The sequence below is a fragment of the Marmota monax genome, unplaced genomic scaffold, assembly GCF_021218885.2.
Source record: "Marmota monax isolate L192 unplaced genomic scaffold, Marmota_monax_Labrador192_F-V1.1 WCK01_AAM20220418_F8-fsc00055, whole genome shotgun sequence".
Lineage (NCBI taxonomy): Eukaryota > Metazoa > Chordata > Mammalia > Rodentia > Sciuridae > Marmota > Marmota monax.
In genome coordinates, this window is record NW_026695205.1 from 1,430,600 (window position 1) to 1,445,055 (window position 14,456).

The 14,456-nt window shown below is 34.1% G+C and overlaps 1 protein-coding gene across 6 annotated transcripts in view; it reads right to left on the bottom strand.

Moving 5' to 3' along the window:
- Ralgps2 (Ral GEF with PH domain and SH3 binding motif 2) overlaps positions 1 to 14,456 on the bottom strand; it is a 159,423-nt gene that overhangs the window by 11,262 nt on the left and 133,705 nt on the right. For 5 of the 6 annotated variants that reach the window (XM_046430048.2, XM_046430049.2, XM_058574472.1 and 2 more), the window contains exons 14-17: positions 13,592 to 13,646; positions 10,200 to 10,277; positions 8,275 to 8,380; positions 4,897 to 4,989 (exon numbers count right to left, since the gene is read on the bottom strand). In XM_046430048.2, the coding sequence (XP_046286004.1) occupies positions 4,897 to 4,989; positions 8,275 to 8,380; positions 10,200 to 10,277; positions 13,592 to 13,646 (332 nt within the window). The remainder of the gene's footprint in view (positions 1 to 4,896; positions 4,990 to 8,274; positions 8,381 to 10,199; positions 10,278 to 13,591; positions 13,647 to 14,456) is intronic. The other variant, XM_046430051.2, reaches the window with a different exon arrangement.

Below are 14,456 nucleotides of genomic sequence, written 5' to 3' on the forward strand. Positions count from 1 at the left end.
ACCTTTGACCCCCAGCTGAATCCTATTTTGCTCCCAGGATTCATCATTATTTGGGGTGAGACACCCCATATCTTTTTTCTATGCATTTACTTTTTTGTGTTATTTTTGCCGCTGGTTTTTAATATACCAATGGGAGTTTGTTTATACTTTGACTTGTGGTTTGTACTCATCTGTAATGGTTCTTTTATTGATCTCACCATAACAATATCAATTTAAGTTTCTGATAACCATGAATCATAGTACATGTTTCCCTACTCTATGGACAATGCAATATTATCAAAAAAGTGTCTTTCTGTGATTTTTGTTAACTAGTAATGTTGATTATTTTTTTCCTATATGTTACCTATCTGTATTTCATCTTATATTTCCCTTTGACATGTTTCTGTTTTATTCTTAATCAGTCATGGAATATGTTTTTTCAAGTGCAGATTTGATTTTAACAATTTAACCAAACAATATTTTTTCACTCACTACCATGTAGTGATAGGTTCAAACATATCTATGAATTTTCTTAATAATAAATACACTTCCACTAAAAACTATTTTTACATGAGTATGCTTTCATTTATAAACATTAAAAAATAGAGTCCCTTCTTTCTTCCCACACATTCTTCCCAAACTTTCTCTGATCCCCATTGACAAAAAATTGTATTTTAGAGAAAAGATTTAACTCCAGGATTCAACCAGAACCACATACACTACAATTAGCTGTCAAGTATCTTTTGATCTAGAACAACTGTCCCTTAACATCTCCTCTACCTGCCTTTTTTTTTTTTAAAGAATCCAGGCTGGCTGTCTCATACAATGTCCTACAACCTGAATTTGATTGCTACCAAAACCACTATACAGATTTAATTCAATTTCAATCAAAATCCCAATGACATGACTCATAAAAATAGAAAAAGCAGTCATGAAATTCATCTGGAAAAATAAGAGATCCAGAATAGCTAAAGCAATCCTTAGCAAGAAGAGTGAAACAGGTGGCATCCCTATACCAGACCTTAAACTACACTACAGTGCTACAGTAACAAAAATGACATGATATTGGCACCAAAATAGACTTGTAGAACAATGGTAAAGAAGAGAGGACACAGAGACAAACCCATATAAATATAGTTATCTCATAGTAGACACAGGGGCCAAAAACATATATTGAAGAAAAGATAGCGTCTTCAACAAATGGTGCTGGGAAAACTGGAAACCCATATGCAGCAAAATGAAACTAAACCCCTATCTCTCACCATGCACAAAATCCATCTTAAAGTAGATCAAGGACCTAGGAATTAGACCAAGACCCTGTGCCTAACAGAGGAAAAAGTAGGTCCAAATCCTCATCACATCAGATTAGGGCCTGACCTCTTTAATAAGAGTTCTAAAGCGCAAGAAATAAAATCAAGAATTAATAAATGGGATGGACTCAAACTAAAAGGATTCTTCTCAGCAAAAGAAACCATCAATGAGGCAAAGAAAGAGCCTACAGAATGGGAACAAATTTTTACCACACGCACATCAGACAGAGTACTAATCTCTACTAATCTCTAGTATACATAAAGAACTCAAAAACTTAACACCAAAAACAAAACAAAAAAATCCAAACAAACAAACAAAAAACAAAACAAAACAAAACACAAAACCCAAATAACCAAATCAATAAATGGGCTAAGGAGCCGAACAGAGACTTCTCAGAAGAAGATATACATTTGATCAACAAATATATGAAAAAATATTCAACATCTCTAGCAATTAGAGAAATGCAAATCAAAACTACTCTAAGATTTCATATCATTCCAGTCAGAGTGGCAGCTATTAAGAATACAAACAATAAGAAGTGTTGGTGAGGATGTGGGAAAAAGATCACACTCTTTGCTTTCATTCATTGCTGGACTGCAAACTGGTGCAACCAATCTGGAAAGCAGTATAGAGATTCCTTGGAAAACTTGGAATGGAATCACCATTTGATCCAGCTATCCCACTCCTTGGTTTATACCCAAAGGGCTTAAAAATCATCATACTACAGTGATGCAGTCACATCAATGTTTATAGCAGCACAATTCACAATAGCTAAACTGTGGAATCAACCTAGATGCTCTTCAATAGATAAATAAATAAATGGGTAAACTGTGGTATCTATACTCAGCATTAAAAGAGAATAACATCATGGAATTTGCAGGTAAATGGATGGAGTTGGAGAATATCATGCTAATTGAAGTAAGCCAATCCCAAAAAACCAAAGGCTGAATGATTTCTCTGATATGTGGATGCTGATCCATTATGGGGGTTTTGGGGGGCGGGCATGGGAGGAATGGAGGAACATTGGATAGGACAAAGGGGAGAGGAGAAGAGAGGGGACATGGGGGTAGGAAAGATGGTGGAATGAGATGGACATCATTATCCTAAGTACATCTATGAAGATACAAATGGTGCGACTCTACTTTGTGTACAAGCAGAGAAATGAAAAATTGTGCTCTACATGTGTAATATGAAATGAAATGCATTCTGCTGTCATGTATAAAAAATTAGAATAAGACAAAAAAGAAACCAGGTTGGCTGTCTCATACAATGTCCCACAGCCTAAATTTGATTGCTTCCTCATAAAATTCAGGTTAAATATTTTGGCAAGAATATAATATAGTGGTGCTATATATAATAAAGATTTTATCTGTTGCTTATCTATAGCAGATATTTTCATTCAGTTTGTGTTTTAATTTTGTTTGAAATTAGTTCAAAACTGTTTTTTCCTTCATTGTTTTTAGTTCTGTGCCATATCACTCCTAATCCCCAAATTAATACTGAATATAGATGCAGACCTGTCTCTATGCCTTCTATCCTGTTTTGAATAGCTTAAATCTGAAAAGGTAAGGAATTCAGTCTATTTTCTGGGTACTCAGTTTTATTTTCTTACAATCTGCTATCTTCTAAATTATTTCATATGCATCATTTATTAGAAATCTCATGTAGGGGCTGGGGTTATAGCTCAGTGGCTGAGCGCTTGCCTCACATGCGTGAAGCACTGGGTTCAATCCTCAGCACCACATACAAAAATATATAAATAAAACAAAGATATTGTGTCCATCTACAACTAAAAAAAAAATAAAAAAAAAGAAATCTCATGTAATTAACTTCAAACTATAATAATGGATTAGTATATATTAGTATGTATTAAGTGGCAAGGCCAAACAGAAAGCAATGCTTAGCAGATGCACTATATGACAAATTCAGTTATAACTTCTATAATTTAGCTCTGATTAAACCTAAGGAAAACAAAACAAAATCCCACTTTATTTTTGAAAACCTACTTCTTTAAAGTTGTCAACCAATTGAAATTTAACCAACGAGTATCTCAAAGTGCTACCTGCTCTATATCTGAAGACAAACGGCACAATTTAACTACAACCTTTTTTCTCCCTCTGTATTCAGAGTACTAATTAGAGACAATCACTCTGCAAAATGTGCTAATGAAACTAATCAGTGTGACTTTGTAGGGTATGCTAGGATCACTTATATTATTACCGACAATGAACACCATTCTATTAAAAACTCCTTTTATAAAGAATATGCTTTCATTTGTAAACTACATTTGACCATTCAGAACAGTCAGAACACAACGTATATTCACAGAATGGATCTCCATGATCACTCACTCAGTCCTTTATCTCAATGCAAGAACTATCTGAAGGGCTGGGGTTGTGGCTCAGTGGTAGAGCACTTGCCTAGTATTGAAGCACTAGGTTAGATCCTCAGCACTGCAAATAGATAAATAAAATAAAGGTCCATTGACAACTAAAAAAATATTTTTAAAAACCTCTCTATTAGGGGGGAAAAAAAAAGAGCTACCTGAACCACTAGAATAGTAAGCAAAAAGCCACTGCTTAAGACTATCTGATTCTAGGAGTTGGTGGTGTGGCCCAATGGTAGAGCATGAGCTTAGCTTGCCCCAGGTCTCAGGTTCAATGACCATCACCAACAACAAAACACACACATAGCCCCCACAATGTGTTATTTACGGAAACATAAATTATAACACCCTTAAGAAAAGCAAGACATGAAACTTAGGAAAGCGGCATGTTAGTGGGAATGCATGATAAGGAAGGCAATGCAATCTCATAGCACCTCCTACATCCATTTAAACCCAAATTGCCCTTTTCTATACTTTTGGTTTGATTAAGGGCTAAAACTGTGAGGATAAAGAAGAACACCTCCGATTCATACAGTATCATTTGTGAAATTAATAAGTAGAAAAAATATTTAAGTTTTCTTTAGTGGCTTGCCTTTCCTTGGTAGGGTAAAACAATTTCCCCTTCCCAAAACACATGATTTAGAAATAAAACTTCTCTTAAAGGGATTTTATTTATGTAACATGAGAAACTGTCTCCCTTTCAAAGACTGTATCATTGGCATATAAACACAAAACAGCATACAAAAGGGATTTATAGGGAGATTCTACCCTGAGAAGAGAGCACAGAGGAGCTTCTGTCAAGTGACATGGAGCACAGGAGAACAGAACTTAGACCACTGTATTCAAGACTGAGATGGAAAGAACTTTAGATGTTGGTCCTAGATTTTCACATTTTACTCGAGGAAATGAGACTACAACTAAACCACAATCTCAGAGGTAAGTAAGCTTTCATGCCAAGATAGATACTCGTAATGTGCAGTTTTGATACTTGCAATGGAAAAATGGTATTCAAAAAAGACACTACACCCAAGAGAGGTTATTCCAAGATGTTCCCTTGGTATGCTGTAAGGAAAAATAATTCCATTACAGTACTCACACCAGAAGTAAGTGTAAGAACTTCTGGGTTAGAACAAAAAATTCTTGCAACTTTTTAGGTCTATTTTCTTTATAATCACGAAAAGGTCTATAAAACAATGCTAAAAATTTAGAAGAATACTCACATGTTTTCTTTCTGTAGCCTTCAGAGATTTGGCAGCATAGTAAAAAAGTTGTGTTCCACACAAGGCCGCCCAGTATTTTGTCCAAGATGCTACCTAGAGAGAATAACACACAAATATACTATTAATATATTATGACTTCTTGGGCTGGGGATGTGGCTCAAGCGGTAGCGCGCTCGCCTGGCATGCGTGCGGCCCGGGTTTGATCCTCAGCACCACATACAAACAAAAATGTTGTGTCCGCCGAAAACTAAAAAAATAAATATTAAAATTCTCTCTCTCTCTCAAAAAAAAATATTATGACTTCTCAGTTTCTTTACTTTCCTTAGTGCCCATGATCCACTCTTTACTTCAACCACATAGTCCTCGCCTCAGAGTTGAGTGGTAGCAGTTCTGAAATCATTATCTCAAATAATTCTATCACTTTCAGCTCATATACTCTATAACTCTCATTCATGTTTTCTTAAATTCTTCTTCTTTTTTTTTTGATGGTACTGGGGATTGAACCCAGGTCTTTGTGCATGCCAGGCAAGTGCTCTACAACTAAGCTCCATTCCCAGCCATCAGTTAATTCTTGATCTCGTCAAGAATCCTGTCTCATACTGCCACTGCCTCCTTGCTGCCACACGTCCTCCCCCCTTTCTTCATGCAGGCTATAATTCCATGGTCTAGCACCACAGCCAGTTCCCACCAGCACTTTAATTCCACAGCCCCTCTATCCCGATAAAACCCTAACCCCTAGTCAAATCCACCCATTTAAGTACTTGGCACCATATCATAGTAGCTGAATATTATTGAAGAAATAACATGATTATGCCAAGTGACAAAATCAGGATTGCCAATCTCAAATGGAAATAGTATTTTCCTTTTCCCAATCTAGTCAACATACTCTTTACCTTCTCCTCAAAATTTTAACCCTAATCTCCCTCCATGTCATGACACACTTCCTGGAGGTGAGAACCACCTCACATTCCCAGTGTGAATTCCTTACGCCTGTTTTGTAGATCCTTATATTCAGCCTTTGTTCTTGCTACAACAGACTGTTAAGCCGGTTCTATGTAAAGACAAACTCAGCTTTCTTCTTGTGCCCTTGATTCTCACTAGCCTCATTTTCAGGTCTGCTTTTGCCATAAGGCTGCTCTCCACTGCATCTCCCCCTCCACCATCATCATACAAAGGAGTCTTAACAGCATTTCTACCTTAAAAGTCCCTCCTTTCTCCCAGGCCTTCACCCTCTTGACCCCACATAATTTCTTTGCTCCTTTTCACAGCATTACTTATTACAGGGCGTGTCTAATTCCCTGTCCCTACTTCTAATTCGTCTATTTCCTACTTCATTTGGTTTTTAGGCTGTTGGGGTCACTGGCTGCTGACATCCTACCAAAGGCTTTGTCCTTATCACAGTCAATCTCCTAGAGCAAGTATGCCTATAATTTCATGGTCTGGCTGTATATCCAGTCCCTTTCAGCTGACCACTCTTCCTGCTTGAAGTACTTTAACTGCCAGGTTTCTGGGATGAGTTTCTTTGTTTTCCTTTAGTCTTCCTATCACAGACTTTTGATGCCACAGAGCTTTTCAGTGCTTTTTCTCTTCCTCAGTGATACTTTCTTCTTAGATAATCTTCTCATCTAGCTGCATACCTCAAATATTATCTGTATGCTAATGACTTCCAAATTACTATTTCTGGCCACCATCCCTCTATAGAATTCATCAACTGTACTTTTTTAAAGCTAAACAGACAGTTCAACTTGAATGTTTAATAAACATGTCAAATGGAACCTGGCCAAGAATTAGCTGGCCCCTTCATAGAAAAAATGTTACCAACATCCACCTTCATCAGGTCCCAAATCCAGAAGTCACCTTCATTTCCATGTAACATCACCAAACAGCTCTGGCCTGACTTCCTGCACTTTTTTAAATATATATTTTTTTAGTTGTTGATGTACCTTTATTTAATTTTTAAAAATTTATTTATATGCGGTGCTAAGGATGGAACCCAGGGCCTCACACATGCCAGGCAAGCGCTCTGCCACTAAGCCCCGGCTCCAGCCCCAGCCCCACTCCTGCACTTTTTAAAAAATTTTAATTTATTTTTTTTTAGTTGTACATGGACACAATACCTTTATTTTATTTGTTTTTATTTTTATGTGGTGCCGGGAATCGAACCCAGTAAAGTGCTCTACCACTGAGCCACAACCCCAGCACCCCCCCATCTCCTGCACTTTTAATGCATCAATCACACAGGCCTACTTGTCTCTAGGTTTAACTGCACCAGGCTACTCACCTTCTCCAGATCTTGGCCAAATGCCCTCCTACCACACCATCATTCTGTATCCCATGGCCTTATTTTAAGGGCTTACACTGTTTCTCCTTACTGGAACTAATCTCCACGAGGCATTCATTGCCCTATTTGTAGCTTCTGGCACAAGAGCAAGAGTGCCTGAAGCTACAAATCTGACACTATTCTGAACTCACTGGATGGTCTAGTGCAGCTTCCTGATTCTGTGTGTCTTGGTTTATTGTGATATAAGCAGTGAAATAAGATTATTTAGATGGAAACCATTTTTATATTTTAAGAAACCTTTATATTTTCAAAAGCTTTTAAATATGATAACATGTCCAAGGTTTTATATTGCAAATTAGATAAGCTATAATGTTATTTGAGAAAAGAAAAAGAGCTCTTTTTTGTCGTCAAGCTACTATGCTGATGTCAGGAAAGAATAAACTTCTTTGCTATAGATGAAAAGCTTTGTTCCACTAAGCTTTTTTTCCCTCACTATAGTTATAGTTTGGAAAACATTTACTATCTGAGTCATATTTTGTAAGAAAACAAGAATGCATTAAAGAGATTCAAATAAACTGATGAAATAAAATTGGTCAATTTCCATTTTTTAGGGTTGTTATTATTTTCTATTTTCCTAAACATATTACTCTAGTATTATTCCTTTTTTTTTAAAAAAAAATATTTTTTAGTTATACATGGACACAATATCTTTATTTTATTTATTTATTTTTGTGGTGCTGAGGATTGTACCCAGTGCCTCAGATGTGCAAGACATGCGCTCTGCCACTGAGCCACAACCCCAGCCCTCTAGTACTTCTTAATGATATACTTTCAGAGTTATCTAAGTAAGTTTTGTTTAAGAATACACTAAAAGGTAAAGAGAAGTACAGTAGTATCTTGATTTAAGCACCATTAACATAATTAACCTGAAATCTGCACGACAGGTGTTGAGGAATATGGTGGGGAAAATGTATATTTTAGTTTACTTCAAGTCTACTACATACTTGATTCTTTTTCAACTATTTAGTACTTCTCAGCATCTTATGCATTTGCACATTTTTAGAGATGTGTTAAAATATAACATAATAAAATCTTACTGTAGGCTTTTTGCCTTCTTTTAACAAAGTTTTTCTCCTGAGAACACCTTGAATAGTAACAGCTCCTGGATACAAATGTACTGCCAAATCTTCTGACTCTGCAGAACTGTAATAATGAAATGAAAAAAAGAACAAGTAAGAGCTTTTGTCGATAGTAGTCATTTATTAGGTACTTAAATAAAACAAAATTATTAATTTAAAACTTTGCTGCTTTATTCAGAGTCGAGATGACACAATTTTAAAGGTTTATTAATCCAAAATTTATAAGCTACCACAAAAGTTAATTATAAAGTTACTAAAGTCAGCAGATGGCTAAACACACAAACACACTATTACATATTTGAACAAGTATAACTGAGAAAGAATGCAGGAATTCACTTTAATAAAGATTACATTAAGAATTTAAGATTTTTTTCTTCTTTTTATCATGCCACACTGACTGCATCACTGTTGTAATTTTATTTTCCTGATTAGAAACTTTAAGTCCTGGTAAGAAAGATGAAGATTCTATTTGTTAGAAGTCTTTAAATATATAAACTGAAAATTAAAAAGAGCAGAAGCTCAAAAAAGGAAAAAAAGAGAAGATTCATGCTTAATTCTAAAATAAAAAAAGGCAAAAATCACATTTAAAAAATGGTTTCTACAATACATTTGAATATCTATCTATCTATCTATCTATCTATCTATCTATCTATCTATCCATCCATCCATCCATCCAACTGGGGCTTGAATCCAGGGGTGCTCTACCACTGAAATATTTCCCTAGCCCCTTTTTTATATTTTGAGACATGGTCTTGCTAAGTTGCTCAGGCTGGTGTTAAACTTGCAATCCTCTCACCTCAGCCTCCCAAGTCACCGGGATTGCAGATATATGCTTTTAATACCTGGCTTTTAATGACACTTAAATGTTGCCAATGCATAAGTGGTTTTTGATTATGGTCTAACAGCTCTCCAAGAAAAGAATAACCCCAACTCCAAACTTCCTTTTCATAAATCTTTTTAAAAATGATCACAAAATAATTCAACATTTAAATATCTTTCTTCAACTGATTCAAGATACCACATATAAAGAATTGAGTTCTACATGAATCAATTAAGATGTACACACTGATAAAAATGTCATTGGTGATTTGATATTAGATGCAGAATTACTACAACAACAAAGAAAACAGAAGTTTTCCCAGTTTATTCCTTTATGATTATTTAGGTGTCTTCAAAGTGACTTAAAAACCCTAGAAGCCAGCAGAAACTTCCGGCTAGAGTACTTATATTCAAGGAAGATTAGATTCTATTGAATTGACCTAAAGCTTGCTATCTTGCTGTATTCTGAATTGGTTGATTACCTATCATAACTCACCCTCATATCCCAATCACTGACCCATCCTTAGTTGTTTCCATAGCTAATATGGGCAGAAAGAGGCCCAGTTTAGCTAAATGAAGAACTGAATGAATATGAGTTGAAATACACAGATAGTATTTAGTGAAATAGACATGTTTAAATTCAAGTTCTGTGGTTTATCTGAAAAAAAAAAATTCTTAAAAAAGACAAATCAAATGTAAAATTATTAGCAAAGTAAACATTTTGATTGCAGCTGAAGAATAACAAGCAGATTTTTTTAATTGCTCATCCAATAGCTAGTAGCATTATAAAGACCTGTGCAGTTAAAAGGTTATCAACTGGGAAACAATTTAGAAAAATGTGACATAAAGATGCAAGTTTTAGCAATTAGCTCTGTGGATCAGAAAGAATGGTTTAAATTTATCTCTACATTCAATCTTAAAAAGAAAGTTTTCATGGGCAATTTGTTTAGCTTGAAAACCAATTAGTTGAGAAAGAACAGAAATAATGTCAGACCACACCCATGTATGCCAATCACCAACACCAGAGGGGATTTCTGTGACCCCTAGGTACAGGGGAATTGTACCTGCTGGCCTTCATGTGGCTTCGATAGCCATTTCGTGCCACTCTTGTCACCGGGCCGAGAGAATGGTATAATCTGTTCCTGTTGGATTCCATTATAAATTGTATGTATTACATATACTTTCATTCACATAATCATCAACACCTAGAATAGTATAATAGCTTGTTCATGTAATACAGCTTTCTAAAACTTGCAAGGCTTTCTAAATCTTGCAAGAGGACAGTATATGATTATTCCTCTTTCTTTTTTAAAGTAGGCAGCATGATTTTTTAAAACAATTTACTGACTCTAGAAATACATACTATACATTTACATATACATTCACTTTTGCAAATCTGCCAAAAGAATTAAAAATAGCCAAATAATATAAAAACCTGAACAATGTTCCATAAATCCTTATTTCTATTCTACTTCTTGGATTTCAGTTTAAATATGATGCCCAGATTTATTTACATAATTCATATTTATTACATGGTCCCTATGAAGACACCTAAAAGCAATGTGGCTTGCAAACTTAAAACTAATAGGAAAACCTCTTTATTCTTGATAGTAAATCAAAGAAAAAAAAGAAAGGAGACAAACTTAAGAATAAATATATTATTCTTATTATTTTAATTCTACATCAATTGACAAAGTCAATAAATGACAAAAAAAGAATGAGCTAGTGTTTACCCCAAATGCCACCTCATACTTAAAAAAGGAAATAAATACAAACACACTGAAACACTGATACTACTCTGCCTGGGAAAAGCTATAAGCAGCATTAATGACAAATGATATTTAAAACAAAAGACAAAGTTTTAGTATCTTAAGCAACAACATATTTGATGTCTCTATAGGAAATAAGAACAGAAAATGATTCTAAAATTCAGGGTACTGTTTTCAAGTTCCCTATCCACACATAATATTTTAAATTTTATTTCTATATTCACTTATTATTTCATGACCGAATTTTGCTGGGCATCACCCATTTTACAGTTACAAAATGTTCCAAGAGCCACTAATTTAACCCATTAAGTTCCATTTTTTCTCTATTTCAGTGAAATTGATATAAGTGCATTAAACAATGTTAGAAATAATAATCTAGATCTTATATATTATAATCTAATCATATTTTTCTTGTTATAATTATGCAATTGTATCATATACTATATTTAAGTTTCCATAGGTATTTCACATCTGGGACAATGGGACAAAAGGAGTTAAAACTGTCACTTTTTTTTTTAGCTGCACCTTTTTTTTTTTTTTAAATTTTTTTATTTAGAGACAGGGTCTCACTAAGTTGCTTAGTGCCTCATTTTTGCTGAGGCTGGCTTTAAACTCATGATCCTCCTGCCTCAGCCTCCCAAGCCACTGGGATTACAGGTGTGTGCTGCCATGCCCAGCTTAGCTGCACATTTTTGCAAAGGAAAACATGTATTGTAAAAGAAAAAATGTTTTGAGATGTGAAGGTAACACCATTAAGTACTGCATTCATAGGTAACCTGCTGGGATGAGAAGGGTTTAGTAACACCATCACCCTAGGGTACTCACTTATAACTCAAACAATGTTTTAAGAAACAATTTTCTTAATCATTACCTTTTTTTTTTGGTACTGGGGATTGAACCCAGGGGTGCTTAATCACTAAGCCACATTCCCAGTAACACCCCCCCCCCACTTTTTTTTGTATTTTTATCTATAGACAAGGTCTCGCTGAGTTCCTTAGTGCCTTGTTAAGTTGCTGAGGCTGGCTGTGAACTCATGATCCTCCTGTCTCAGCCTCCTGAGCTGCTGGGATTATAGGCTTGTGTCACCATGCCTGGCTTACTCAGTACTTTTTATCTAAAAATTAATAATACACTTTATAATCAAGATACTCTTTCTAGAGGGAAAGACAATTTGTACAAATTCAGAGAGCATACCAAGGGCAACTCTTGTGTTTTTGCCATTTCAGACAAACCCAAATTTAGAGAATGAAAGTAAAAGTGGGAAGAGAAACAATAAAAAAAAAACCAAACTGTTAAGAATTCCCAAAATAGGGTTGTGGTTGTGGTTGTGGCTCAGCGGTAGACCACTCGCCTAGCATGTGTGAGGCCCTCGGTTTGATCCTCAGCACCACATAAAAATAAATAAATAAAATAAAGGTATTATTGTGTTCAACTACAACTAAAAAATAAATATTAAAAAAAAAAAAGAATTCCCAAAGTAGAACACAACTTGGGAACACTGATAATTAGAAAAGAAAAGATTAACAAGTATTTTGAAATATAGGGCTTATAAGTAAAATCTTATCATGTAATAATGAGAAATCTTTATGAAGTTTCATCAGGAATAAGGATCTAATTTCCCAAATAAAAAGCCTGAAATTAATCAATTCAAAATTAATTTGTTTTCTATGAAAAAGACACTGGTAGGGAATTAAATAAGTAAACACATAAAGGTATTTTTTTTTAAAAAAAGTATAATAATACAAATATCCCTAAAGGAATATTTAATATTTTCAATTCCAGTTTTCCTGTGACAGTAACATACAATTTAAATGTTGCTTAGAAATTTAGCTGCATAGTTTATATACAAAATAGAGCAATTATTTTGGTCAAGAGTCAAATGGACTGTGAGTCTGAGAATGGTAATACTGAAGTGGTCAGATATATGTAAGAATCTTGAACTATTAAACTGTCTGGCTACATTCTCAGGGAAATCTTGTATTTAAAGTTCAACACAACATATTTACTCCACATAGATGACAGTTTTTATAGCTTAAAGCAACAAGGAAAGAAGGGAGCACAGCTGATATTGCAGTACCAAATACTATAGACTCTGTACTCTCTAAAATTTTGAACTCAAACTTCAAGCTGTTTTATATATAGTACAATTTAAAATCTACCAAGTCAATGTGCCCTTCACAAAGTGAATAAAGTTGACCATTACACTAAATGCCTCAGTATTACTTAAAATTACACAGACTTAATTGAGGAAATAATTTTATTTTTGAATGTGCAAGTGAATATATGAGTAGATAACTATAATTGGTTATTATTGAAATTTTATTATTATTAAAAACTATTCAATTTTAAATGTATTTAATATTCAAATATGTCTAAAGATACCAATAAACATGTAAAACTATTAACAATCAATCTCATTACTTACAATTTCAGACTTAAATACCAACTTCTTGTTTCTTTTACCAACAAGCAACTTAAATAGTCCTTTAGGGATATTCATATTATTATACTTAAAAAAAAAACACCTTTATTTTGTTTAAGTATGTGGTGCTGAGGATTGAACCCAGTGGCTCACATGTGTAAGGCAAGCGCTCTACTGCTGAGCCACAACTGCAGCCCCATATTATCATATTATTTAAGATAGTTTAAATAAATTCAAAGCAGTTCAAATGGACATTTTCTTTTACCTTTCAAAAGCAGGCCATGAGGTCTCTTCACTTAGTTCAGAACCATCACTACTACCTAAAATCAAAAGTTATTCTATTATTCAAACATCAGAATTATTTTCCAAACTTGGATTTTTATTTAAAAAATAAAATTCTCTGTGCTTATAAAACAACAATCACATTGTGGGTAAACATCCACATAGTAATTCTTTATTCTAATATTAGAGCTACTAGATTTACTTTGCAACATATTAGAATGCAGTTGACAAGACTACCTAAAACAACAAAATAGCATAATATATTTTTGCATACCTATTTATAGTTCAAATTCATATGTTAAGAAACAAATTTCTCTACATCAGAGAATGCAGAGGACAAAGTTTTTCTTACAAGTCTGTCGTAAGTTAGGACCAATATAATCATGAAATCCTAAAAAGTTCAGGGCATACTTATTTCTTTTTGTAACAAAACTCATACCACCCAAAGGATAAAAAGCTTAATGAAATTCATTTCTTTGTCTTTAGAAACAAGGTTGAAGATAACAGTATTGCTAAATTAAAAATAAAAACAAAAATTTGGTGCTATAACAATGTAACAATTTCCTCTTTAGCCAGAATATTTGTTAAAATGGTATTCAAATAGAAACTTTAAAATTACTTGGAAAAAAACCTGAAAGGGAATGAATTTGAAGAATCCACAATAGCTTAGACTGATTTAAAAGTAATTTTGACTCTAAAAGTTAAGATGATTAATATGGCAAGTTGAGTAGTCCATCAAACTTTTACAAGCAAGGTTCCACAAGAGACTTAAACTCTCATATTTGGCATGTGTTAATTACGTATCATTTTTGGATGAATTGAGATAAAGATCACTGTGGGAAGCCGTT